This window comes from Podarcis tiliguerta (assembly GCF_965153285.1).
Source record: "Podarcis tiliguerta genome assembly, chromosome: 8".
Classification (NCBI taxonomy): domain Eukaryota; kingdom Metazoa; phylum Chordata; class Lepidosauria; order Squamata; family Lacertidae; genus Podarcis; species Podarcis tiliguerta.
Genome location: NC_139541.1, coordinates 58,701,759 through 58,726,230, shown reverse-complemented (window position 1 = coordinate 58,726,230; position 24,472 = coordinate 58,701,759). Strand labels below are relative to the sequence as shown.

Genomic DNA, 24,472 nt, shown 5'->3' with positions numbered 1-24,472 from the left:
TGAAATTATTTTTATTAATAGCTGCAAAAAAGGCACATAGACATTCCATTGTGGCACCGTAACCTAGGTTTAAGGCGCCATTTTAGGATCAGTTTATATACAGTGGTACCTCAGGTTAAGTAATTTGTTCCGGAGGTCCGTTCTTAACCTGAAACTGTTCTTAACTTGAAGCACCACTTTAGCTAATGGGGCCTCCCGCTGCTGCCGCGCCGCTGGAGCACGATTTCTGTTCTCATCCTGAAGCAAAGTTCTTAACCCGAGGTACTATTTCTGGGTTAGCAGAGTCTGTAACCTGAAGCGTATGTAACCCGAGGTACCACTGTATCTGAATTTCTAACACTGCTCAGGTTACATTGCAGCTGAATCAGTGGCTGGGAAAAGGATGTCAGCAACTGCCTTTGCTGGTGGCAGCCTTTTTGGCATGTTCCAATTAAGTAGTACAGTATGTCCACCGTTTAGGGGACTGAAGCAGGGCTTGGGCTTCATCCACTCAGATTTGCAATTTCTAATCTTTTGTCTTGACTTCTTTTCATCCCAGGTGCTGCAGGGTTCCAGTAACATTGCAGCCACAATTGGAGTAGTAGTGCTAGATGCCTTACCTGAACTTGGGGTTTATTTTTTCTGCTAGTTGATGTGAAATGATAGCAACTCATGAACAGCAGTTAAAAATTGAGATGTCCATAGCACATGGGATACATGCCAGGGGCAAGCAAGCTTTAATAGCAAAAAACATTTGCTTAATATGAATGTTGTTGGCCTGCCAGACAAACAGCCGGTTTTATCAGTTACCAGCCAAAAGGGCACAGTGATATCATATAATCCCAACAAATTTCAGAACTTTTTTTTATTGCAAAGCAGGAATCAGGCCATCCTGTAGTAACACTGCCAACCAAAATCATGTCACTAGACACCTATTTACTCATGGTCTTGATCAGTTGTTGCCTTAATGATGTCACAGTAATGTCTACTGTATGGACCACCTTGAGTGCTCAGCATCACAGAATAAGAGCTGCACGAGTGGTACCACCTACAGCCAAGTTTAGTCAGTGTCCTCTTCTGGAAAACCTTGGTTACTGTATTCAACGGTTTTAATAAAACCTTCATTTATACCAGTGTATGAGTTGCTTTCAATGCATTAAGGAAGTTCGTAATTGGTGAAGTACGCAGTGACTATTCTCACCCACCCTTAATGGGCAGACACCAATGAGGTTTTGCAGAGTATTAACAAAAACCGCACTGTTGAAGGGAGTATAAATTGGGGCCCTCTTACATTCCCAACAGTATATTGCCTGCTGTGCAGTAAGCAGAGCCCTCCTTTGTGCTCCAAAACACAAAGCAGGCTTTTAGCTTAACTGTTTTTCAAAAAGGCAGCCTGGAGGAATTTTGTCTGCTGTTGTTTTTGTAGGTGTCTTGAGAAAATTCAGTCCCCTTCAAGTCTGCAATTACAGGATGAGAAGGGGGCTGTCAGACTTGGGCTCCTGCCTACTCTCTCTGAGAGGACTTCAGCAGCTCCCCACACCAACTTGCTGGCTTCTTAAAGCTCACCAGTTATGAATGATGGGGCCTGTACATGGGACCTTGCTGTCTCTTGTGAGCCCTGCTCTATGCTCTCACGTGCTTTTGCCTGGCTAGAATGAACAGCCATAATGCCTCTTGTGTATATGGGTTTGTGAATGATTGTAAGAACAGTGTTCCTGCAAGGCTGGAATGTGGCCTGCTGCGCAAAAGCAGTGTCACGGCTGCTCTACTATATCTGTCTCTGACCCCACATTTTGTCTGCCCCCCCCCCCAAGTTTACTACTAGCAAACATGGCCCTTTTTAACTGAAAAAAAGGTTTTCCCATCCCTGTTTAAAAAGTGCACTTTCTGTGCCAGATAACATTAAATCCGGAGAGCTACCAAAGCCTTTCTCCCATCTGTAGACGGATCTCATTGTCACTTCCTCCTGAAGTTTCTGCCTGGACAGAGACAGGGCTGTAGCTCTTAAGAGGTCCAGGGTCCCCACAGCTCCAGTAGCCGAACTTCAAGGAGGGCCCTATGTTTTCCTTAAGAGTAAGAAACAAAAATTCCTCTGGGGAACTTCAGAGGCAGAAAGAAAACTTAAAACTCATCCATCGTATACAAATATACTGTTTTATTCTAGGGGAACCTTTGTGTTAAGTTCTACCAAGGGGAAAAAAATTTAAAAAATTCAACAAGATGGTTTGGATATATTCCCTTGCTGCTTATTCCCTGCAGGAACAGAAAAACAAAGAAATCCACACAAATTTCTAAGGAGAACACAAAACAGTCTGACAGACAGATATAGCTGCATGTCTGAGGGTCTTCCCACCTACTGTGGGCTTCTCAATTATAGACTCATAGGAGGACAATTTACATGCAACCAAGACACCACTTTTAAAAAACATTTCTTTTTTTTTATAGCCATACAGTAAATTGATTGTACCTGTTTGTTAAAAACAAACAAACCAAAAAAAGCTCTCATCTTTTTTTAAAAAAATGTGAGGGACCTTTATTTTTTTTTTAAGTTCCAGAAAAACATATTTTGATGTTGTAATCCGTAACAGTGTATCTGCTATTCAACTACTTATTCATACAGCTACAAGGGGTAAAAAGGGGTGGGTGGGTGGAGGAATTGGGGGGAAATTAGCGTTTTAAACACCTAGAAAAATTCATGTACTTCAAACTGTGGAAAGTTTACTGGAAAAAGGTCACAACCCAGTAACAACTTTTCCTCCCTTCCATTCTCCAAATTTTTACCTCAGGCTATACAGTGAAACATGGGGTTTCTGTTCAGAAGCAACAAAAACATTGCGGGATGGGGAAGAGAGAGATAAAATCAGAATTATACAGAAATTGGGGGGAGGGGGCAGGTGCTTTTTTAAAAAAAAACCTATTTCACACATTTTTCCGTATTTCAAAAATACACTAGTGAACTTCATTACAGGCAGGGGACAGGACTATCAAGTACACAACGGCAAAAGAGGACTACTTTCTGATCTTATTTTGTTGTTACCTTTGATACTGTTAAAAATAATAACTCAAACACACACACACATACACACACACACACACACACAAGGCGTTCAACCCTGGAGAGGTTTTCAACTAGAGGATTTCTTTTTTAAAAAAGGAAGGTGGTGGCTGGACAAAACTGCCAATAAAAACATACTATTTTCTGTTTTTTAAAAATAGGTTGGCTTTCCAACTGAACTGCAAGACTTAGAAAATACAGTCTAACACATGAGGAGGGGATTGGTGAAATGTATCTGACCAAGCTTTGGATAAGCACCCTGCATTTTTTAGAACGTGGAAGGATTTTGACCGGGGTGGTGGTGGTGGTAGTAAAAGCCTAACAGTCAGGTTACCAGAAGTTCTCTTCTAAATTTGGGCCTCATGTCCTTTTTCACCGAAGGATCACCCAAGTATCATTTTGTAGCTGGGCTCCTTTTTTTAAGGGTGCGATAATTAAAATAAAATAAAATTGCGAGGCCCACAAACCCTCATCCCTCCAGGAGGTATACAAAAAAATTTTTTATCACAGAAGGGAGACAAAGAAGTGGAGAAGCTGCCACTGAGATGGGTTGGAGAAAAAATGAAAAGGGAGGAACAGAACAGGGAGCACAATTCCTCCAGAACCGTTGCTGTGTACCTTGGCATTTGATACCAGTATAATGGTCCGGTGTGGGGTGTGCGTGTTCCTGTGTCAACCCTGTTTGTTGTAGTTGGGAGTGCCTACACACACACACACACACACACACACACACACAGGCATTTCCTGTCTCAACATAGTGATCTCAAAGGATGCTCGGCTTTACTCTGCTGCTCAGTGAGGGATGCAACAGACCCACAGTTTCAAAAGGGAGGGAATTTCACAGCACCCCACTAAGCGGAGTCCTTTGCCCCAGCTTCTGGCTGAAACCGCCTCTTTGAACATCCAATTTGAGGTGTTTTCTTTTTCCCTCTCTTGAAAAAAATAAAAAATTAAAAAGTGGGGGGAGAACATGATGGAAAATTGGTGTGTTTGTCTTACAGACAGAATTTCCATTGGTTTCCACCTTACTACGTTCTGCTTCGCATCCTACAGTAAATGTTAGGAAAACCCCACACAGCTGTGGGCAGCAGCTACATTGCAAAAGCACCCAGGGGTTTAATCTAGCTTTCTTTGCTTCCATGGTTAGAAGGAAAGGACGTACACAACAGGATTCCCTCTAAGGAAAAAAAAAATCCTTAACGGGTTACAATTGATACAAGCACCACTTTGTTTTGAGGAGGGGAAGAGGCGGGACAAGCATCAAGCTCATCTTAAGAAAGCGTTTTCAGGATCAAAGGCAGCCATTGAGCCCTCAGTTTTCTTGCGCTTTGGGCTGTTTTCTGTCCTTTGATTCTTATTTGCACTCTGTCACAGCTCGTGCTGCTCCTCCTGACGGTTTGTGTGATGTGACGGAGGAAGTCTTCCAAAGGATGGATGCGTTCACAGTTTGGTGCTTTTGCAAGGTGTATTGGAAAGGGAAAGAAACAAAAACAAAAACAAACCCAAAAAGAGATAATGCCCCCCTTCGCCCAACTTTAGTCTGAAAGCTCAGGGTCAGAGTCCTCTGGTTTGACTTTGGCAAGTTCTTCGTGCACCTCCCTTACCATAAGGATACGCGTCAACATGATGTCCAAAGTCCCAGGATCTATTGGCATAGTGGAATACCACATAGGGCTATTGGGGACACATGAACGCTCTGGCTGGAGGTAAAAGACATCACTTCTCTGCTTCACGCTTTCAGAACTGTGGGAACAGAGGCTCATGTAAGAAGGCGGAGCTGAGACAGTCCACAGAAAACACAGGTTCAAGGAAGAATTCGGGGCAGAAAGCTAAGCAACAAAGTATGACTGAACGCAGAAGCTAGGAGTGGGAAGGACAACAGGAAGTGATGCAAGGATGGGAGGGCAGCCAATGAAATTAGCAGATTTTAAAGGGTATAAAGTATCTATTTCTCTTTCCCTACACAGCCAGTGCATGCAATGCCTTCCATTATATTATGCTTTGGGAAATGTCTCAAATGCTTCCTATATTATTACCTCAGAAATCCTCTCAAAGGGCTTGCAAAGCAAGTCAGTATTAGCCCGGTTCATATGTAATGTAGAACATGTGTATAGTTAATGCTTAGCTGTGTGCTTCTTTGGCAATTTTCAGTGCTGTTCTTTGCATTTTATTTCTTCACACATCCAGGCTGATGCAAGTAGGTTATGAGGTGGAATCCCAAACTACTGTACTCTAATCAAAGTGGGGGGGTGGTAGGAAATAGGGACGAAAGGGATACTGCAAAATGCCCATGATCAACCAAGGCTAGGATGGTAGACACATTTCTACGTCATCTTCTTTCATGTTCAGAAGACAACATAGTGCACAGAAATGCAGCTATTTTGCATTCATGAATTCACACCACAGAATGGGTGTGCAGTCAATACACATACAAATGAATGCAGGGATTGACACCCTGAATTTATTCAGGAAATCCAGCCAGATGGGCGGAGTGAGTATGTATGTATGTATGTATGTATGTATGTATGTATGTATGTATAAACAAACAAACAAACAAACAAACAAACAAACAAACAAACAAAAAATAATAAAGTCATCCTTATGACCACCTGTACAGCTCAGCATGAATGCACACAGATGATATCTGATCTGATCCCTTTACAGCAGATGCAGGGAGGGGAGGGCTGACCCTATGAGATGATCACTTGCCAAAGGCTACCTGAAGCATTTACTTGAAGCATCTGAAGGCAGCCCTGTTTAGGGAAGCTTTTAATGTTTAACTGACCGTTGTATTTTAATATTTTGTTGGAAGCTGCCCAGAGTGGCTGGGGAAACCCAGCCAGATGGGCGGTGTATAAATATATTATTATATTTATATTTTTATTTATTTATTTATTATTAGTGGGTGAGCAGAGATAGAGGGCTTCTTGATTCACAGCTCAGATTCTCTGCATTAGGTATCAAAAGGAGAAATGACCAATAGTGTGATGGAGTTCAAAGGGAGATAAGCTACAAGCCTAGGGTTACTGCCCAGGAGTTCAATTGTCCTCCAAGGTCCTCCATTAAAAACTATCAGAGCGCTGACAAGGGCTGTAGAAACATGAAGGCACAGGTTCCCTGACCTGTGCAGCTGACTGGGATCAGGGCAACGTGCAGTATTAGGGTGCATCTGCTCCCCTCCCGCTTACTGATTCAGCTTTGTTTGCAGTTAAGTTCCTGCAAGAGAAGGCTTGAATTTGCAGAGGTACATGATGGGAATTGATCCATTTCTTTGTAACCAACTCCAAACTCTCTTGCTGCAAGGGGAGCCTCTGAGCACTGATTTGCTGGAGGAGGAAAGAGAGGGAAGGCAGGAAAGAAAGGCAGCATCGCTCACCACTTTGACAAGTAGAATTCATAGAGCCGAACTGGGCATCTCAAGGGGTTGTCAGTGTTCTCGACCATTTCCACCGCTGTTGGGACATCTTCGCCCTCGTGGCGTTTTCTTTTCCCTACTAATTTATCTAGAGATGGAGCAGGGAGGGAGAAGGGAGGAAAGAGGGCAATGACACAAGAACAAAATCATTAGTTTTTGGCACAGAAAACTAATTAGGAGTAGCAATTGCTTTCGTTACTCTTCCATGCAGGGTACCGTATTTTTCGCTCTACAGGACACACTGGACGATAAGACGCAACTAGTTTGGGGGGGAGGAAACAAGAAGAAAAAAATTCTGTACCCCAGAAGCCAGAACAGCAAGAGGGATCTGGCTTCTGGGATAGCCTCTTGCTGTTCTGGCTTCGGGGACAGCCTTTGAAGCCTTGCGGGGACAGCCTTGCGAAGCCATCCCCAAGCTAGAACAGCGAGATGGAGCGCTGCACAGTGCTCTGTCTCACTGTTCTGGCTTCGGGGACAGCCTTTGAAGCCTCCGCAGGGCAGCAGAGGCTTTGCGCAACCATCCCCAAGCTAGAACAGCGAGACGGAGCGCTGCGCAGTGCTCCGTCTCCGTGTTCTGGCTTTGGGCTTAGCCGCGCAGCCTGCATTCGCTCCATAAGACGCACAAACATTTTCCCTTACTTTTTAGAACGGAAAAAAGTGTGTCTTATAGAGTGAAAAATACGGTCAGCTGGGATTCCGTAAATTGTTGTGCTTGTACAGAATTTTAACGCGCCTGTGTGCAACACCCGGTAACCCAAGGAAGTCAAGCCATGCGCTGCAGGAAAAGAATGTCCACAACAGCTCACCCACCTGATTCTACCTCCTGCTTTTGGAAAGGAGGAAAGAAGCGTAAATAAGTCAGCTTGGTGTTGTACTTCAGGGTCCGTGTGCGTCGCATGACGTGGGCAAAGGACAACTTCATGTGCTCGCTGACATTCTTGAGCTGGAAGTATTTGGTGTTGAAGAAAAGCAGCGTGTTCAGGAGGACGATGGGGGAATAGGCACCCAGCTGCTTACACTCCCATAAGTGCTCCTCTTCAATTCTTGAGAACATGTAACCTGGAGATTAGATGATCAGGGGACACACAACAGGAAGGAGAAACCTGGTCAGTCCTTCACCACTGGCCAGTGGCTAGTGAACCACCAAGCACCTCCTGTGACTCTTGCACCAAAATGCTGGGCTAAAGGAAGTTGCTGCAATGAGAGCCGGGCACCAGTGCAGCCTTCCCCAACATGCTGAGCACCAGAGTTCTTGGAGTACTTGCCCCATGAACTGTCTAGGCCTGATGGGAGTTGTAGTCCAAAACCTTGAGAGAACACAAGGTTGGAGGAGAGTGCTCTAGAGCAGAGCAGGTAAGATTTTAGAGGGAAGCCCCCGCCCCCCAGTGTATGCTCAAGGGGCATCGCTCCTGCTTTCCCACCTGCTCCCAACAGCAGCAGCGCATGTAGGAACTTTGGCTCTGCTCTTCATCTGAGAGGGGTATGAGATAAGCCTTATGGCTTCTAAGAACACACAGCCTCTTCTATTTTCAACTCTCTGCTTCTTTAATAATGTTTCCATTGTTACATTCTGCTCTGTGCAGGCTCAGAAGCCACACATGCACAGAGGCCACAACAAACAGGAAAAGCCAAAAACCCAGTAGAAATTAACTAAAATAGCACCAGCAGCCAACAGTCACACAGGCAAATGATCTATGATCCATCAAACGCTCTGGTGGGCAAAATGTAGAAAAAGATAACAAAGGTGGTGCCATGTGAATGTTCCTGAAATGAGGGTGTGCCACAAATAAGAGCATGGGCACAAGTAAGAGCATTTCTGCACCTCTGAAGGCAGGAGCAGCCTAGGCAGCCCTCAAGAGGTGCTCTTAAAAAAGGAAAAAGGAAAAAAGAGGCATGTTCATATGGAAACAGTTTTGGCTTAATTGTTTTAAGAGATGCCAAGTTGGCATTCTTGCCTTATAAATACAGGCTGTGACCGTGAATCAGAGGGACTGTAGTGAAAAAGAAAGAAAAAATACAATATAAGGCTAAAGACAGACCACCCCTCATTTATTAGAAGCCACCATCTCCCTCTCTGGAGTCTATGTTCTCCCTTCCGATACATGCCCGCATGACATTACAGACAAAACAAGTAACCTCCTTACCATTTGGAAGCGTTGTAGGCTCCCAGATTTTCAACAGTTTTGTAAGTTCGATCATAAACCTGGAGTAGGGCTCGGTAAAAATGTTATCTATTCTACCATTCTCAAATAGGTACTGCAAGAGAAGAAAAACGATGACAGAAAACTTGGGAGGGTTTACATAGAAAGGTGCAGACACAGCCTGCTGATTCAGTTCCATCCTACCAACATTTTTTGGAGTGGGGTTCTGCATTCTTGGAGGTGATTCTCTTCTCCAGACTGGCTGGCTTTGGGCAACAGCCGAAAAATGGGACTGTTCTTGCAGACTTATGATACCACCTCCAGCCCTATATTCCGCCACAACTCTTGAAGACCATCCCACAATGCTTTCTTACATGCAGCATTAATTTGACACATCAGGTATCTATATACGTGTGCAGAAGGGCAGTCTTAGGGACTGGCCCCCAACTTTATCTCTCCTGGGAGACTGGTCAAAGCTTGAGGTTGGACAGCTTCCAGAAGTGCTGTAAGATGTTTTCATTCAAACTGGCTTTGGTGCAAAGGGGGTTTGGTAGAATTATTAGCGCACTATTTCCCTGGTGTGCTGCAAGTTCAATTAAATAAATCCACAGCACGCCTGCAACTCTCAGAAAGAACTATTGGCACCACAACCTCAGGAGAACAATGCTACGATAATAAATGTGAATTGTCTTACTCAAGAGTCGTACTATCATTTCTTCCTATAATTTATATCCCAACCACCTATAACCATATATACTCAGGGCAGCTCACAAGGGCTTAAATCACAGCAACAATCAAGCTGTAAAACAATGGGAATGATTTCAAAGAAGCAATCAATTTAGAAATGTACTGAGCCAGAACTAAAGAAAAGAAGAAAATGCCTACTGAAATAAAAATGTTTTGAAAGCATGCCCAGAAACAGGCAGTGAAGGGACCATGTGCGCCTCTCTTCTGAGACCATTCCACAAACTCGGTGACATCGAAGAAGCCCACCCACCACACATCTATCAGATGAGAGTGAAGATCCTCAAATGTAGGTTGAAGTTCTCAGGAAGAGAAGAGGCAGAACCTAAGATATTTTGGTCTCAGAAATTTAGGTCTTTAAGAAAGTTAAAGACAACAACTTGAATTAAACCTGGTAACAGACTGGCAATGAGTGAGGTTGACAAAGGACTGGTGTAGCATGAGCAAATCTGCCTAGGCTCAATAAACAATTCTTTTTGCTGGTCACTCTTTAAAAGAGCAAATAAGGAAAGAAAGATAACACCAAAAGGACAATTACCTGCTGAATTCCAAGGCACAGGTATAAGATGCTGTCAGGGTCATACTTCTCACCATTTGGTCGTCGTACCTCCTGGATAAACTGGCATAAGCCAAAGCTCAGCTCCGAAAAAGAACAAGAAAGGATGTCCTCTTTGAGCTTCACAGGTCGAACTACAAGGAAGAAAAGCACCAAAAGAACATCAGTCTCTTTCACAAGCAGAAATATTTGAACACTCAACTCCATCAGCTCCACTCATAAGCAATTAAGGAATTCCCTTTCTTGTTTCCCAAGCTCCTGAACAGTAAGTTGGCAGTCTAAAAGGGAAGGAGGACTACTTTTCCAATAATTAAATGAACCAATAAAAGAGCTGTTGATTCAAATACCTCCCCCTTCTGCAATATGGGGCCTATCTTAGAGGACTGTTGTCATGATAATCTATATGAAATGCTTCGAATCCTGAAAGTGCCAAATATTTTAACCAATAACTGCCTGCACACTTTCAAACTTGTTTTTTAGAATGGGAATCTTGATGGGAAACCTGCCACCCACTCTCTGTAAATGAATTTTTTTTAAAAACCCAGATATTTGAGGGGTGTAGCTATCTGACCCTTATTGTGGGATGTGCAGTAGTACAGCTTTTAATTAGCTACAGCAGCTATGCACTAGCTGTGCAATAAAGGGGGGGAATGAATACAATGCAAATAAAATCATATGCATGATCACTGCTGATGACATGTACTGACATCAGAGAGAGAGTCTGAGGAAATCTATTTCACTTCAAATGGTGGGTTTCAGAGGAACCTGGAACAGGAGAAAATTTGGAGGTGGCCTGTTGGTAGCTTGTGTGAATTAAACTTAGGTCTCAGGTTTGGGAACATAACAATCTCACCCAAACAAAGACCCAGAGTATTCTGCATAGGCATTCTTGTTGAGCCTATGAACCTGTATCCTGGAATCCCACATCTCCAATACCCAATTAATTCATTGCAACTGAGCAGATTCCATTTAAATCAATAGGGCTTGTTTCCAAGTAGTGCATTTAAGGAGCAGTGTGTTAAAAGCCATGTCTGGCACACTTCCAGGACCATGCAATACATACAATGAGATCTGATCCACCCATCCCATCCTTCCAGGATTACTCTGCTGAAAGACCCAGTTCAGCTCTTCAACCTCCATGGTTCAATGAAGCATAAAGAAAAGTAGTAATTCTTATTTTAAAAAGCATTACCTCCAAATTTGAGGTCTCCTTGCTCTTCCTGTGTGTTTTTCCACTGGACCCAGTTCTTCCAGGCATTCACCCCATACATATACTTGAGACTCATCCCGGAAACGGAACAGCCTGGGTATGAGCTCTGCACAAGCATCCGGGGCTCCACAGCTACTATGGACTTCTTCCTCCCCTGAAGGAAAACCAAAGTGTGTGCAAGGGCCCAACAAAGGCATTGCTTGGCTTAGTTACAGAGGGAGGTAAATGGTTTCTGGACCAAACACACCTCCGGTAAGCCATCTATATTCAGGATTGGCAAGCAGTGGCCAAATCAGGAGCATCGTTTCTCCTCCTCAACATATGCTGATGAAATCAGTGCCTAAGGAACTTGATTATGTTTGGGGAATGAAGATCCCGGCCTGCCACTGTCCTTAAATCCTCCCCTGGAAGGGAGAAGGTGACCAAGAACCACATGACTGGGGATGGGGGAGCAAATGCATCAGAAGTTGCATTACCTGTTTCCTATTCCTGCTCTCAATTGAGACACAGTTTTGTGGATGAGAAACTAAAGAGACATATACGATCTCCACACTCCTGACCTCAACTAGGGGCTTTTCTTTGAGAAGGGGCAAATGAGGAAGGGAAACTTTGGGGTGGGGTAGGAGAGAGTCAAGAAGTCTGGGGAAATGGAGGAAGGCCCTTCACCCTGAATACCTCACCAAAAATGTCATAGGCTTGTAACAAATAAGCAGCAAGAAAAGCAATGGCACTCCTTACCCTCCTTTTTGGCTGTGGAAAACCGTCTCTGTGTCTCCGCCTTGCTCGCGCACGTGAGTGAAGACCCAGCCCTTTGCTGATCGGGTCAAAGGAGTCTAGTTTTTAAACAAAAGCAGAGATTTAGTGGGAAAGTTGCAGCAGCAAGAGCTGTGCTGCCAACTGGTGCCTCCCGGGATAGCAGGCTGCTCCCAGAACAGAGGGCGAGGGTTAAAAAGTTACCAGCAGCATGGGGGCAAAAGGCCCATAGCACATTCCACACCCAAGAGCCTTCTCTTCTGTGGCTGACAAACCTGAAGGGAAATCAGCCTCCAGGTCCTGCTCCAGCTCTCCTTTGGAGAATTGCCTCGGCTCGGGCTCAGGCTCAGGCACCGTATTTGAGCGTAAGGCATAGTGGTTCAGCTCCTCCTCCCAGCTGTGAGGGGTCGACACTGCTTCGGACTCTAAGTCGCCACTGTATGTGCTGCCTTGGTCTGTAATTGAGAGGGGAGAGAGACAGGTGGTGCTCAGGAAGAGAAGCCCAGCAGGCAGAGACAGAGCACAGCCTATTAGGACATTCAAGGATGTGAGGAGTCACGAGCCCGGCTGTCTTTGGCAAGCAAGAGCCACAGAATTTTACAAGAGTCAAAAGGGAAGCATAGTCCACCCCCATGGCTCAATGGAAAACTGACACCTAGAGGATCTCAAACAGGTGGCTGTCCAGTCTCTGCTTGAAGACCTCAAGCAAGGGAGAAGCCACCTTTGCCCCGTGGTATTTCTTTTCGTTGTGCTCTGCTTTCAAAGTGTCTCCCAAATGTTCAACCAAATATTTACCCAGATTAGATCTGGTTCTGTCCTGTGGGTCATGTCTGCTAACTATGCAGAGAAACATTATAAAAGCTGGTGCGCTTTTACATGCTCACTCCCCAAGTAAGGTATGAGTGGAGGTGGGTCTCATACTGGGCATGCATATATAATCAGTGCAGTTTTGAAACCAATGCTTCAAATCAGTGTGTTTTCAATAGGTTCAGTCTGCCATTTTGATTCAAAATAGTATCCAATTATATCCAAACATAGACAGAAGGCTGCTCCTCAATCTCAGGATCCATCATGCAAAATTTGGTTACGATACCTGTTCACATAGTGAACAAGCTACTTTCCAAAATTATACAGTAGATGTGAGTGTATTTGCTAAGTGGAGCAAGTAAGCACCAACCTTTTTCAAATATCTTAGGGTCGAGGAACAGCTCATGCTCAGATGTTTGAGAGCCTGAAACAAGTGAAGGAAAAAATACAGGTATACCAACACTGCCAGACCAAAAGCACCAACCACCAGAAACATTGACTCCATAGGCAACTACCATGGACTAAGACAGACCACTAGTACACCTATCCCACGACTGCCAACTTTGAATAGCAATAGCTTCCCAGGATCTCAGGCAGAGAAAGGTCCTCCTGACCTTTATAGCTGGAGGTGGTGTGAACTGAACCTGGACTTTCTGCATGCAAAGCAGGTGTTCTAACACTGAACTCAAGCCTGTTCAGGGCTAAGTGTCAGTCAGGATGCCTAATCTTGCCTAATTTCCTTTATTTAAAGCATTTATAAAGCAGCTTTCATACACTATTTCCAGGCTTTTTACTTAAATGGGCTAGTGGTGGGCATGTAAAACTTCATGAGGGAGAGCAGCTCCTACCCACCCCTCCCATAAAGCTATTTTTGTCCTTCTCCTTCCCCCACCTCAACAGCCCCGACTCCAGATTCCCCTAGAATATATGAGTTGTTGAAAACTGTTTAGTGGCAGAATTGCTTCAATTTGCAAAACTGGAAGGGGGTAGATTACTCCATTTCAATGTGGCCTCCTCTTTGGGAGATTTATACAGAACAGTCCAGAATAAGCCTATAAAATAAAAATCTGGGTGTATAAATACAACTTCCCCAGGAAGGTTCCCTCCCCAACCCCTCCACTGCAGTCACTCTCCCCTCCTCTCTTTCTTCCACCCCCATTCACCAGCTCCTCAGGTTTCCCTTAAAAAAAAAAAAAAAAAAGCCTTGCACCTCCTCTAGAGTGTTCTTTATCCTTCTCATCCTCTGCGATCATTTCTGCCATCTGGAGGAGATCTGCCTCAAATGCGTTGGCGGAGCTCTTCTCCTTGATGTCTGGAATGGTTTCTATTGCCTTGCCAGTATTCTCCGGGGCAGATGGAACCAACATAGGAACTGGGACCTGGGGGTGGGGGAGAGGTTTGATTTGTGCAGATGAAAAGATCCTATAGCAGGGAACACACAACAACATTTTGTGGGTAGAACACACACAAAGAAGAAGGCTCCATGGGGAGGAGGGCAAGCTAGAGAAATATTCTCTGGGTGATGCATATCAGTAACAAATACACACAACTCCCCTTGCATCCTACCAGCTTTCAAAGCTGTAATTGCCCATGTGTAACAGAGACCTGGTTGGATGAAGCAGATGGGCCTGTTCTTGCCGCTGCTTGTCCACCAGGTTTCTCTTACGCACAGCAACCCAGGCCTTGTGGGCGGGGAGGGGGGGTTGCAGTGATTTTTAGGAAGTCATTAGCTTGCACCAGGCGTCCTATTGGGAAGACCCAGTTTTCTGAGTGCATGTTCTGGAAGTTGGGCAATAGGGGCAGTACAGGATTCCTTCTGGTGTACCGACCTCCCCGCTGCACCAAGGATTCCCTGCCCGAGCTGCTTCAGGTCGTGGCGGATGTCCTCCTGGAGACACCTAGTTTGGTTGTCCTAGGGGATTTTAATATCCATGCCGACACGACCTTACAAGGGGCCGCTCGGGACTTCGTGGAAAGCATGGCCTCCATGGGGCTGTCCCTGAATAAGTTTGGCCCAACCCATAGCCGCGGACATGCCTTGGACCTGGTGTTTACCTCAATGGATGTTGGTGATCTGACACTAAGTAAAAGCGAAACAAAAGAAGTGCCATGGTCAGATCACTTCCTGGTGCAACTTGACTTCTCCGCGACCCTTCCCCTCTGCAGGGAGGTGGGACCGATTCGGATGGTCCGCCCCCGCCACTTAATGGATCCAAATGGTTTCCAGAGAGTGGTAGGGGATGCTTTATCCCATGTTGATGGCCTTTCAGCTGATTCCCTGGTGGCCCGCTGGAATGTGGAGTTAACCAGGGCTATTGACTGTTTGGCTCCGAAGCGCCCTCTCCGATTGCATGGAGCCCGGACAGCCCCGTGGTTTCCCACGGATCTGAGGGCAATGAAACAATCGTTGAGACGGCTAGAGCGCCGGTGGCGGAGGACCCATTCTGAAGCTGACCGGACACAGGTTAGAGCTCAATGTCGAGCCTACCAAGTGGCAGTAGCGACGGCGAAGAAGACTTTCTTCACCGCCTCTATTGCATCTGCAGAAAACAGCAGCAGGAGACTTTTTCAGGTGGTCCGCAATCTAGCGGAACCACCTGCTACATCGGGGCCCAGTACGGGCCACATGATCTCCTGCAATGATTCTGCAAAGTTTTTTGCAGATAAAGTCGCTCAGATTCGGGAAGAGGTCAATGCCACCGTGGGAGCAGGGCCGGGGCAGGAGAGTGCTAGAGTCCTGTCTAGTCAAATTGCATGGGATCAATTCCAATCTGTTACCTCCGAGGATGTGGACAGGCTGCTTGGACGAGTGAAACCAACCACCTGTCTCCTTGATCCTTGCCCATCCTGGCTTATAAAAGCTAGCTGGGAAGGGCTGGGCGATGGGCTTCGTGGGGTGGTGAATGCTTCCCTCCGTGAGGGAGTCTTCCCAGACCCGCTGAAAGAGGCGGTTATTAAACCGCTTCTTAAAAAACCATCTTTAGATGCGGCCACGATGGCCAACTATCGCCCAGTCTCAAATCTTCCATTCTTGGGCAAGGTGATTGAGCGAGTGGTGGCTGAACAACTCCAGGCACGCCTGGAAGAAGCGGACCATTTGGATCCCTTCCAGTCGGGATTCAGGCCTCATCACGGGACTGAAACTGCCTTGGTCGCACTGGTTGATGATCTCCGGCGGGCTAGGGACAAAGGTGAGAGCTGTTTCCTAGTTCTGCTGGATCTCTCAGCGGCGTTTGATACCATCGACCATAACATCCTTCTGGACCGTCTTGAGGGGCTGGGAGCTGGGGGTACTGTCATACAGTGGTTCCGCTCCTTCCTCCTGGGCCGTGTTCAGAAAGTTGTGGTGGGGGATGAGTGTTCAGACCCCTGGGCTCTCACTTGTGGGGTGCCTCAGGGTTCTGTCCTCTCCCCCATGCTTTTTAACATCTATATGCAGCCGCTGGGAGAGATCATCAGGAGGTTTGGGCTGGGTGTTCATCAGTATGCGGATGATACCCAGCTCTACCTCTCTTTCAAATCAGAACCAGTGAAGGCGGTGACGGTCCTGTGTGAGTGTCTGGAGGCGGTTGGAGGATGGATGGCGGCAAACAGATTGAGATTGAATCCTGACAAGACAGAAGTACTGTTTCTGGGGGACAGGAGGCGGACAGGTGTGGAGGATTCCCTGGTCCTGAATGGGGTAACTGTGCCCCTGAAGGACCAGGTGCGCAGCCTGGGAGTCATTTTGGACTCACAGCTGTCCATGGAGGCACAGGTTAAATCCGTGTCCAGGGCAGCTGTGTACCAGCTCCATCTGGTACGTAGGCTGAGACCCTATCTGCCCGCGGACTGCCTTGCCAGAGTGGTGCATGCTCTGGTTATCTCCCGCTTGGACTACTGCAATGCGCTCTACGTGGGGCTACCTTTGAAGGTGACCCGGAAACTACAACTAATCCAGAATGCAGCGGCCAGACTGGTGACTGGGAGCAGCCGCCGAGACCATATAACACCGGTCTTGAAAGACCTACATTGGCTCCCAGTACGTTTCCGAGCACAATTCAAAGTGTTGGTGCTGACCTTTAAAGCCCTAAACGGCCTCGGTCCAGTATACCTGAAGGAGCGTCTCCACCCCCATCGCTCTACCCGGACACTGAGGTCCAGCACCGAGGGCCTTCTGGCGGTTCCCTCACTGCGAGAAGCCAAGTTACAGGGAACCAGGCAGAGGGCCTTCTCGGTAGTGGCGCCCTCCCTGTGGAACGCCCTCCCACCAGATGTCAAAGAGAACAACAACTACCAGACTTATAGAAGACATCTGAAGGCAGCCCTGTTTAGGGAAGCTTTTAATGTTTGATGTATCACAGTATTTTAATATTCTTTTGGAAGCCGCCCAGAGTGGCTGGGGAAACCCAGCCAGATGGGCGGGGTATAAATAATAAATTATTATTATTATTATTATTATTATTATTATTATTATTATTATTATTATTATTATCTTGCGCCTCCTCAAACAAGGTCCTTGCCATCTCAAGAGAATCCTGTCTCTGATGGGTTATCAAGCAAAGGTAAACCTTTTTAAACTGTTGGCTTCAGTTAAGAGCCAGCCACTAACTGGGTGTAAGCAAGGCCTATCCCATGATCACTACTAGATGGAGGCCATGGTTTATTTTCCACCTCTCAGGCCCCTAAAGAAAAGGTGGGCAGAAGGTAATTCACAGTGCACCAACAAACCACTCACCAATTTCCAGAGGACCTCTTAGTGCCTCTTGGTTACTGGGATTCCTTCAACTATGGAAACCCTGGCCTGATCCAGCAAGACAATTCTGATACTCTTTTGCTGGAGTACATAGCATCACTTAACACAAATGATGCTTTTGGTGTTAGATTAGGAAGCTGCCTAATACTGAGTCAAGACCATTTGTCCTCTATTGTCTACACTGACTGGCAGTAGCTTTCCAAGCTTTCAGGTAGGTGTCTCTCCCACTGAGCTCTCCCAAGATCACGAGTGCAATGAACTGATTTGCACTGGATGTGGGGCTTACTTCAGCCCCACCACAGACACTCATGCTGAGACATTCGGCATTGTCCAGGCTGGCCACAAGCTGACCCAATGAGCTCAACTTTCAAAGCCACTGTCCGAAAGCCAAGGTGCCAAACACATCACTTACGGGTATTGGCATTCCCAGTGGAACTGGTGTGTATTGGGTGAAGAGGTGGAGAGGAACTGGCACAAACACTGGTACAGGAACAGGCACCATGATTATTTTGGGTGGAACTTCTTCTTCTTCTTCTGTTATGTTAAAAATAAAAGGCATGATCCTTGGAGAAGAGAAGCCAGCTGTTCATTCATCTCTCTCAACAAGCTGTTAACTTTTCTTTGCTAACCACAACTGCTGCTCCTAACACACCACCCCTTTCTATGTGGATGCATCCACATATGTTCTCTGGGACTCTTCTGTCCATGCCATTCTTACGTGATTATTCCAAGCCAGGGAACGCAGCAGATGACCAGACCAGCCTTTATCAACCTAGTGTCCATCAGACATTTTGGACTATAACTCCTATCAGTCCAAGGCAGCATGGTTGTAATGCAAGTTGTAGTTCAAAACATCTAGAGGGTACTAAGTTGGCCAAGGCTGAAAGCCAGCTTGATTCTGTGCTGGAATTTTCACTTGTTCATGGGTTGCCATAAACAAAGGGGGAAGATGTGAGTCAAAATTCATTACGAGTTTGATTGCTGGGGCTGCCCTGTCCTCTACTACGCTTATTCACACATACAGGAGATGGTTGTATCATACATAAGAAATGCATACATGGGATACAGAAGACCATTTACCACTAATGGTGGGTCTTTGCCTATAGAGGAAGATATGCCCTCCACGCACTGGCCAATGCCAACTAATTAGGCCTCTAAAATTAAGATACTACTTTCCTAATGTAAGGACCATGATGTTTCTCTTAACTTCTGCTTTCTCGCTTGCAAAGTTCCAGCATATTGCACTGGTAGAAATTCAGAGAATCCACTGAGAGAAATCCAAATAACTACTAGTTTTTACATTTCCAAAGGGAAATATATCATTGCTTCTTTCTCCCTGGAACCTTTAGTGCAAAAGAAGGCTCCAGTTCTAGGCTGACTAATGCCTTGAACAGAAATACTCCCCTGGGTACTATACACTGAATATGGTATTGAAGGTCTGTTATTTAAAACCATTGCTGAATGGAACTTTTTCATCTTCCACAGCTGCATCCAATACGCTCCCCTACTTGCTCACTACTTCGTGATATTTTAGCTGGTCACAACAAGAAGTGCTTACACAAGTTTTTACATTCACATCTCTCTGTCTCCCTCTCAGAACAACTGCACATGCCATTTCTGTATCACATACCTGTCTGGCATTCCTTGTGTTGCGTATGAGGCTTGCAAGAGGTGGCCTTGGTCTGTGTTATAGGCTTGCACAGTAAGGCTTTGTTCTTGAGAAGTCGGGGAGGCTGGGAAGGAGGAAGCTTCAAAGCATCCGTCTGAGTACTTGCCTGGTTCAGGGCAGAAAATGAGATACAATAACTCTTTGCTGCCTTTCGTAAATGTCATGCTAAGATCAGCTAGTCCTAGTTACCAGCCCACTAAGCCGCCACTTCTTTCACTTCCACTGCCTCTACACCTCCCCCCCTACATACAATGCAAAAGTGCCCAAAGACTTTGAGCAGTGAGTGTGTGGGTGTGGGTGTAATATATAAATAAATACTTTACTAGATGTCCCAGAAATTTTCTTGAAAAACTTACATCTCCAATAATTTTTGCTGTCACAGTAGGAACTGCACCTGTTAAAGGGGGAGGGAAAGCAGGAAATTTGTTTGCCGCTCTTCAGAATATCATGACTAGTTCTAGTTTCTGGGGATTACAAAAAGGGGGCATTAAGCAACTTTCTTAGGGCCATGCTTGTTGCTTTCCACAACAACAAAATGTAAATTTGCATAGATGTGTAGGTGTGAGAGAGACACACACCAGGAAGTGTATTTATCGCTGCCTTACCTTGCAAAACATTATTGGAATTGGCTGTGGGCTGGGCAGCAGGAGCACTGGCCAGGGACACCACGTTTGCTATAACTGGAGTAGAATCCTTCCTGAGAGATGGAGGGGGCCCCACCGAGGACGTTGGTGCCATGGAAAGATTTGCTAGGTAGAGGAAGCAGAATGAGTTGAAGTAGTGTAATGTGAACGGGACAAGTAGACAATATTTATATGTCAATCACTCTATTTCTCTGCAGATGCAGCAGTTAGGTCATACGTACATTTGCACCCCTTAACTATACCCACTCTATCATACTGGCAATGAACATAGAAATGAAATCTCATTGCTGCTAATTGTCAGTGACCTTCCCAATTTAGACCTATTTGAACCATATCACTGTGCAAACTTAAGCTTTTTTTTTAATTAGCATGTATTGTCTGGTTACAAAATAACACACAATAGACTGTTAAATAAATTGTAGACGTAGTGATAGTTAAACACCTTTTATCTGGAATTAATGGCAGCCTGCTAAGCACATTTCCTTGTGGGCTCCATTTCTGAGTGAAAAGTCAATTAAAATGTTTATCGGGCAAACCCTGTTATCTTTATAGCTTTGAAAACTAAAATAGTGACTTGAGTTGGGGAAAAAGGAACTTTGAGCAGATATGACTTTATGCCAGGACTGGATGATTTTACCCAGGATGTGAGTCTCCTTTTTGTTCAGAAGAATACAAAATACCTTTATGGTTGCAATCCTACACACACCTGCCTAGAAATAGCATACTGTCCCAATCAAGTGAAGTAATAGTCCTGCTTTTTAGACCACACCTGGAGTACTGTGTCCAGTTCTGGGAACCACAATTTAAGAAGGATATGGACAAGCTGGAACATGTGCAGAGAAGGGTGACCAAGATGATCAAAGGTCTGGAAACCAAGCTTTATAAGGAATGGTTAAGGGAATTGGGCATGTTTAGCCTGGTAAAGAGGGGACTGAGATGAGAGATGATAGCCACCTTCACATATATAAAGGGCTGTCAAATAGAAGATGGAGCAAGATTGTTTTCTCCTGCTCCAGAGGCTAGGACCCAAACCGATGGTTTTAAGTTACAAGAAAGGAGACACCAACTAAACATCAGGAAGAACTTTCTGACAGTAAAAGCTGTTCAACAGTGGAAAAGCCTCCCTTGGGAGGTGATGGATTCTCCTTCACTGAAGGAGTATTGGTTGCAATCTGTTCCTACCACCAGCCTAGTCCAGCTAGATTCATGTCCAGTCTGCTGTTCAGTTGAAAGAAACACAAAGGAAGCACCCCCGGGCATGCTACACTCATTGATATGGGATTTGCCTGTAGCTGATGTCCCTACAGCTTCCCTGGCATCCATAATAGCAGCAGGCCTTCTTTTACCTGTATTGTTTTGAGGTGGGGGTGGGGGTGGTGGCGGTGGAGGAGGTGGAGGTGGCGGTGGATCTGATGCACACTGCTGATTGCAAAACATCAAAATGCAAAGCAAGTTGCAAAAATGCTTAATTTCCCCTCGCCATTTCAAGGACTCGCCAAGTTTGCCCTGCCTTTTGCAGCTGTCACATTTGGACATCTACAAAGAAGAGAAAAAGAGAGTACAATGTGCATATTGTTATTTTTAAAAAGTAAAAAAAAAATATTGTTCATACATGTCTGACTGCTTTTCTCAAATGACTTTCTTATTGTAGTTTGTTTGCATCCTGTGAACAATCCTGCTGACACAAATAATATATGGCCTCCATGCCACTGAGGTCACCTAAGCCTCAAGTGACAGCAAAGGATCCAAAAGTACCCTCAAGCTACATACCCACTCCTTCAGAGGGATCGTAGCCCCATCAAGAGAAGGCAGCCTCCCATCCATCCACTCTAGGAAACCACCCACTAACAGTGCTGCAATCTTATCTGGAATGAGCTTCAGTTTGTTGGCTATTATACAGTCCATTACCAAGGCAAGAGCATCGGTCCAGCACATCCACTGCCATCCCTGCAGATGTAAAGGAGTAGGGCTTTTGTGTCACCAGCATATTGCTGACAATGTACTCCAGAACTTTGGATAACTCCACTCGGAAGCTTCATGCGGAGGTTAAACAGCTTATGTAAGGAATTAAAGAACTGAAGATTGCTTTGAGGCCCACCATTAAGGCTGAAGCAAGCTCTGAAACCCCACATCCAAACTCAGTACATCTGTACAACAGATCTCACACAAGAGACTTGCTGTCTATCTAGAATTTTAATTTTTAAGACATGTTTGAACTCCAGAGCAGCTTACCTGATAAAACAAAACTGTGAATTTTGACATGCAGTCTTCTGAACAGAACTCCTCCACCTTGCCCCCAAAATGATTCTGAACCAGCTTGGGAGATGTCTGCAAACAGTAGCTGCACATCTTACAGTGGTTCCCCCAACGTTTGGCTAAGTCGTGCTTATACAGCAGCTTGCAGCCTGGAACAGCACAAGAGAACAAACAGCAATCAATTAAGATCCCCGCCCCCACTCCAGTTCTCAAAGTAGGACAATATACACAAATAACAGGCAGCACAAACATCCCTTGTGAACAAAGCAGCCACAAGCAGTAACATATGACTACTGCCTAAACACTACTTTGTGACATATTGACTTAAAAATAAGCAACAAGTTATTTTGCCCTTGTAATTTAACAGACTAGCTCCTCAATGAATTGGATAAATTTAGATCCCAAACCATGTGGTTTTACAACCCTTGTCAAAATGTAACCTCAAATTCACATTTTGGGATTGAGGATTGCTAAATCCTCTATAGAGCCCTGTTCCTGTGGCAATAGGAAGCTCCAAGGTCTTGGAACAAAATGCCTTGGGACTGAAGTTTGAAATACACAATCCAGATCTGTCCCTTCTTACCCTCACTACAGAATGACTTGTCAATGCCTGAGAATCGCACAGTCTCTTTGATAATCTTCTCAATCTTGCAGTATTCACACATCGACATGACACAATTTATCTTCTTATACTCATCGCAGCAGGTCTTGCCACAGAACTGGAACATTTTGCCCTGCAATTAAGCAAGAATACTTTGGTCAAACTGAATCCTCCAATGCCTGCCTGATTCGGGAGAGGACATGCCACCTCATCCTTCTTCAGTGGGAATGCAAATTTGCCCACTTCCATTAAATGCAAATCGGGGCTGAGTAAAAAGCCACCATCCCACAGAAGTGCGAGAAAAGCCTAGAGTAGAATAGTGAGCGGGCCTGGCACCAGTGGCCAGTCAAGCTGGGCCCTGGCTGAGGCCCACAAATTCAGAAGAGTCCCTCATTGGCCCAACCTGCTGTCCATCTGCCATGAAACCTGGCTGGTGACCACTATGACTCTGCCTTTTCTGGGCTCTAAGAACCAAGGGGGTCTTCTTTTCAGAGCCTAGCACTCTCAGGGCCAGCATCTTAATGCCAGGCACTGCCTCTGTCATCACTGCAGTTTGTCAAAGCAACTACAAAGGCTTAAATTTATTTATTTATTAAAAAATCTACATTTAAAAAATCTTTCTAGTGACTATGGTTGAGGCATGGGCGTTCTCTTGGCTACCTTGGTGATAGAGAAGCTGCTACTGCTGCTGCTGCTGTCATTTAAAGCCCATTTTTTCAAAAGTGGGGGACAGGAGGAGTATCAAAATGTGCCAAGAGTTCCCTGAGATCTAGTGCCAATGCTGGTAGTGAACGTAAATTCAAAAAATGCAGAAAATCTAGTTTCATATAAGAAAAATAACAACTTCCTACATCTTGTGGAGGTAAAGATATGCTCAAAAGTGTGTGGCCAATGTCTGCTGAAATCTCAGAACTCAAAGACATGGCTGAATCAATTTGCCCCAAAAAAGAATCGTCGAAAAATTATACAAAAGGGGATACAGTGCAATCAGCCCACTTTGCATTTTGTATACAAATGTCAGCTTTCCTTGGCGCAGTGTATTTTAAAACTTATTATTAAGCATGGAATACACACAGCTTTGCCTGTCACTGGGCATCTGGTCCACAATTAGAGCACCCACGTGTCCGGCTTCAAGAGGTCTGTGAACAACAACAACTGGCAGGTGCCAATTACCCTGTAATCGAGCAGTTCAGGCTTGGTTGCAAACAGGCGGCTACAGTGTTGACACTTGAGTTTGACGACAGTGCGGGCAAAGGTAACTTGCTGGGACTGAGCGGCGAGTCTCTGGAGACCAGCTGCGGCCGAGCTGCTGACTGAGCTGGGGGAAACCGTGGAGGTAGTGCTGCCCGCTGCTGAAACCGTGGCTCCTGAGGGGATACTGACAATCACTTGGCCCTGTGACAAGGGCACCACTGACGAGTTCATTCCCGCAGGCTTGTTGAACAAGTTCTGTTAAAGCAACAGGGGATGGAAAAACCTTACATCAACAGGATTTTCTGCTAAGTTTGAGGGGTTCCTAGCATAGGATCACCTTTTCAAAATTCCAGAAGGAGCTAGCAATTTTAATAAGGATTGCAATAGCAGCCTGCTAATCTCTGGAGGTACACCCCACCACCCCAATTCCCTGCCCCACAGCCAACCTATGCCGTCTCCATGCTTTTATTTCCTTTTAATTGTTCTCCATCTGTGGAAAACAGAATTCTTAATTCTTGGGAAACTGATCTCATAAAAGAGAATCATGGAGAACAAATGAAGTCACAGAAGTCTGTGTTATATCAGAGAGGTTATACCAGTGTTATACCATCTCCACTGTCTTTTTGGTACCTGTTGAAGTTTTTTCCATTTTCAACAAGTCTTCAAAGTAGAGACGTTTTCTCCTAGCTGGAATCCGTGTTGGATTTGAAATT

At 45.3% G+C, this 24,472-nt stretch overlaps 1 protein-coding gene across 16 annotated transcripts in view; it reads right to left on the bottom strand.

Annotated features, from left to right (window-relative positions):
* Nucleotides 1-2,486: 2,486 nt before the first annotated feature.
* ZMYM4 (zinc finger MYM-type containing 4) overlaps nucleotides 2,487-24,472 on the bottom strand; it is a 58,211-nt gene continuing 36,225 nt past the window's right edge. For all 16 annotated transcript variants that reach the window (XM_083453251.1, XM_083453264.1, XM_083453254.1 and 13 more), the window contains 18 exons: nucleotides 23,739-24,014; nucleotides 22,548-22,698; nucleotides 21,941-22,113; nucleotides 21,055-21,244; nucleotides 19,670-19,813; nucleotides 19,421-19,458; nucleotides 19,026-19,170; nucleotides 17,808-17,929; nucleotides 13,871-14,039; nucleotides 13,031-13,084; nucleotides 12,129-12,308; nucleotides 11,839-11,933; nucleotides 11,083-11,254; nucleotides 9,873-10,024; nucleotides 8,594-8,705; nucleotides 7,260-7,508; nucleotides 6,411-6,537; nucleotides 2,487-4,777 (listed from right to left, as the gene is read on the bottom strand). In XM_083453251.1, the coding sequence (XP_083309377.1) occupies nucleotides 4,570-4,777; nucleotides 6,411-6,537; nucleotides 7,260-7,508; nucleotides 8,594-8,705; nucleotides 9,873-10,024; nucleotides 11,083-11,254; nucleotides 11,839-11,933; nucleotides 12,129-12,308; nucleotides 13,031-13,084; nucleotides 13,871-14,039; nucleotides 17,808-17,929; nucleotides 19,026-19,170; nucleotides 19,421-19,458; nucleotides 19,670-19,813; nucleotides 21,055-21,244; nucleotides 21,941-22,113; nucleotides 22,548-22,698; nucleotides 23,739-24,014 (2,757 nt within the window). In that variant the 3' untranslated portion in view covers nucleotides 2,487-4,569. The remainder of the gene's footprint in view (nucleotides 4,778-6,410; nucleotides 6,538-7,259; nucleotides 7,509-8,593; nucleotides 8,706-9,872; nucleotides 10,025-11,082; nucleotides 11,255-11,838; nucleotides 11,934-12,128; nucleotides 12,309-13,030; nucleotides 13,085-13,870; nucleotides 14,040-17,807; nucleotides 17,930-19,025; nucleotides 19,171-19,420; nucleotides 19,459-19,669; nucleotides 19,814-21,054; nucleotides 21,245-21,940; nucleotides 22,114-22,547; nucleotides 22,699-23,738; nucleotides 24,015-24,472) is intronic.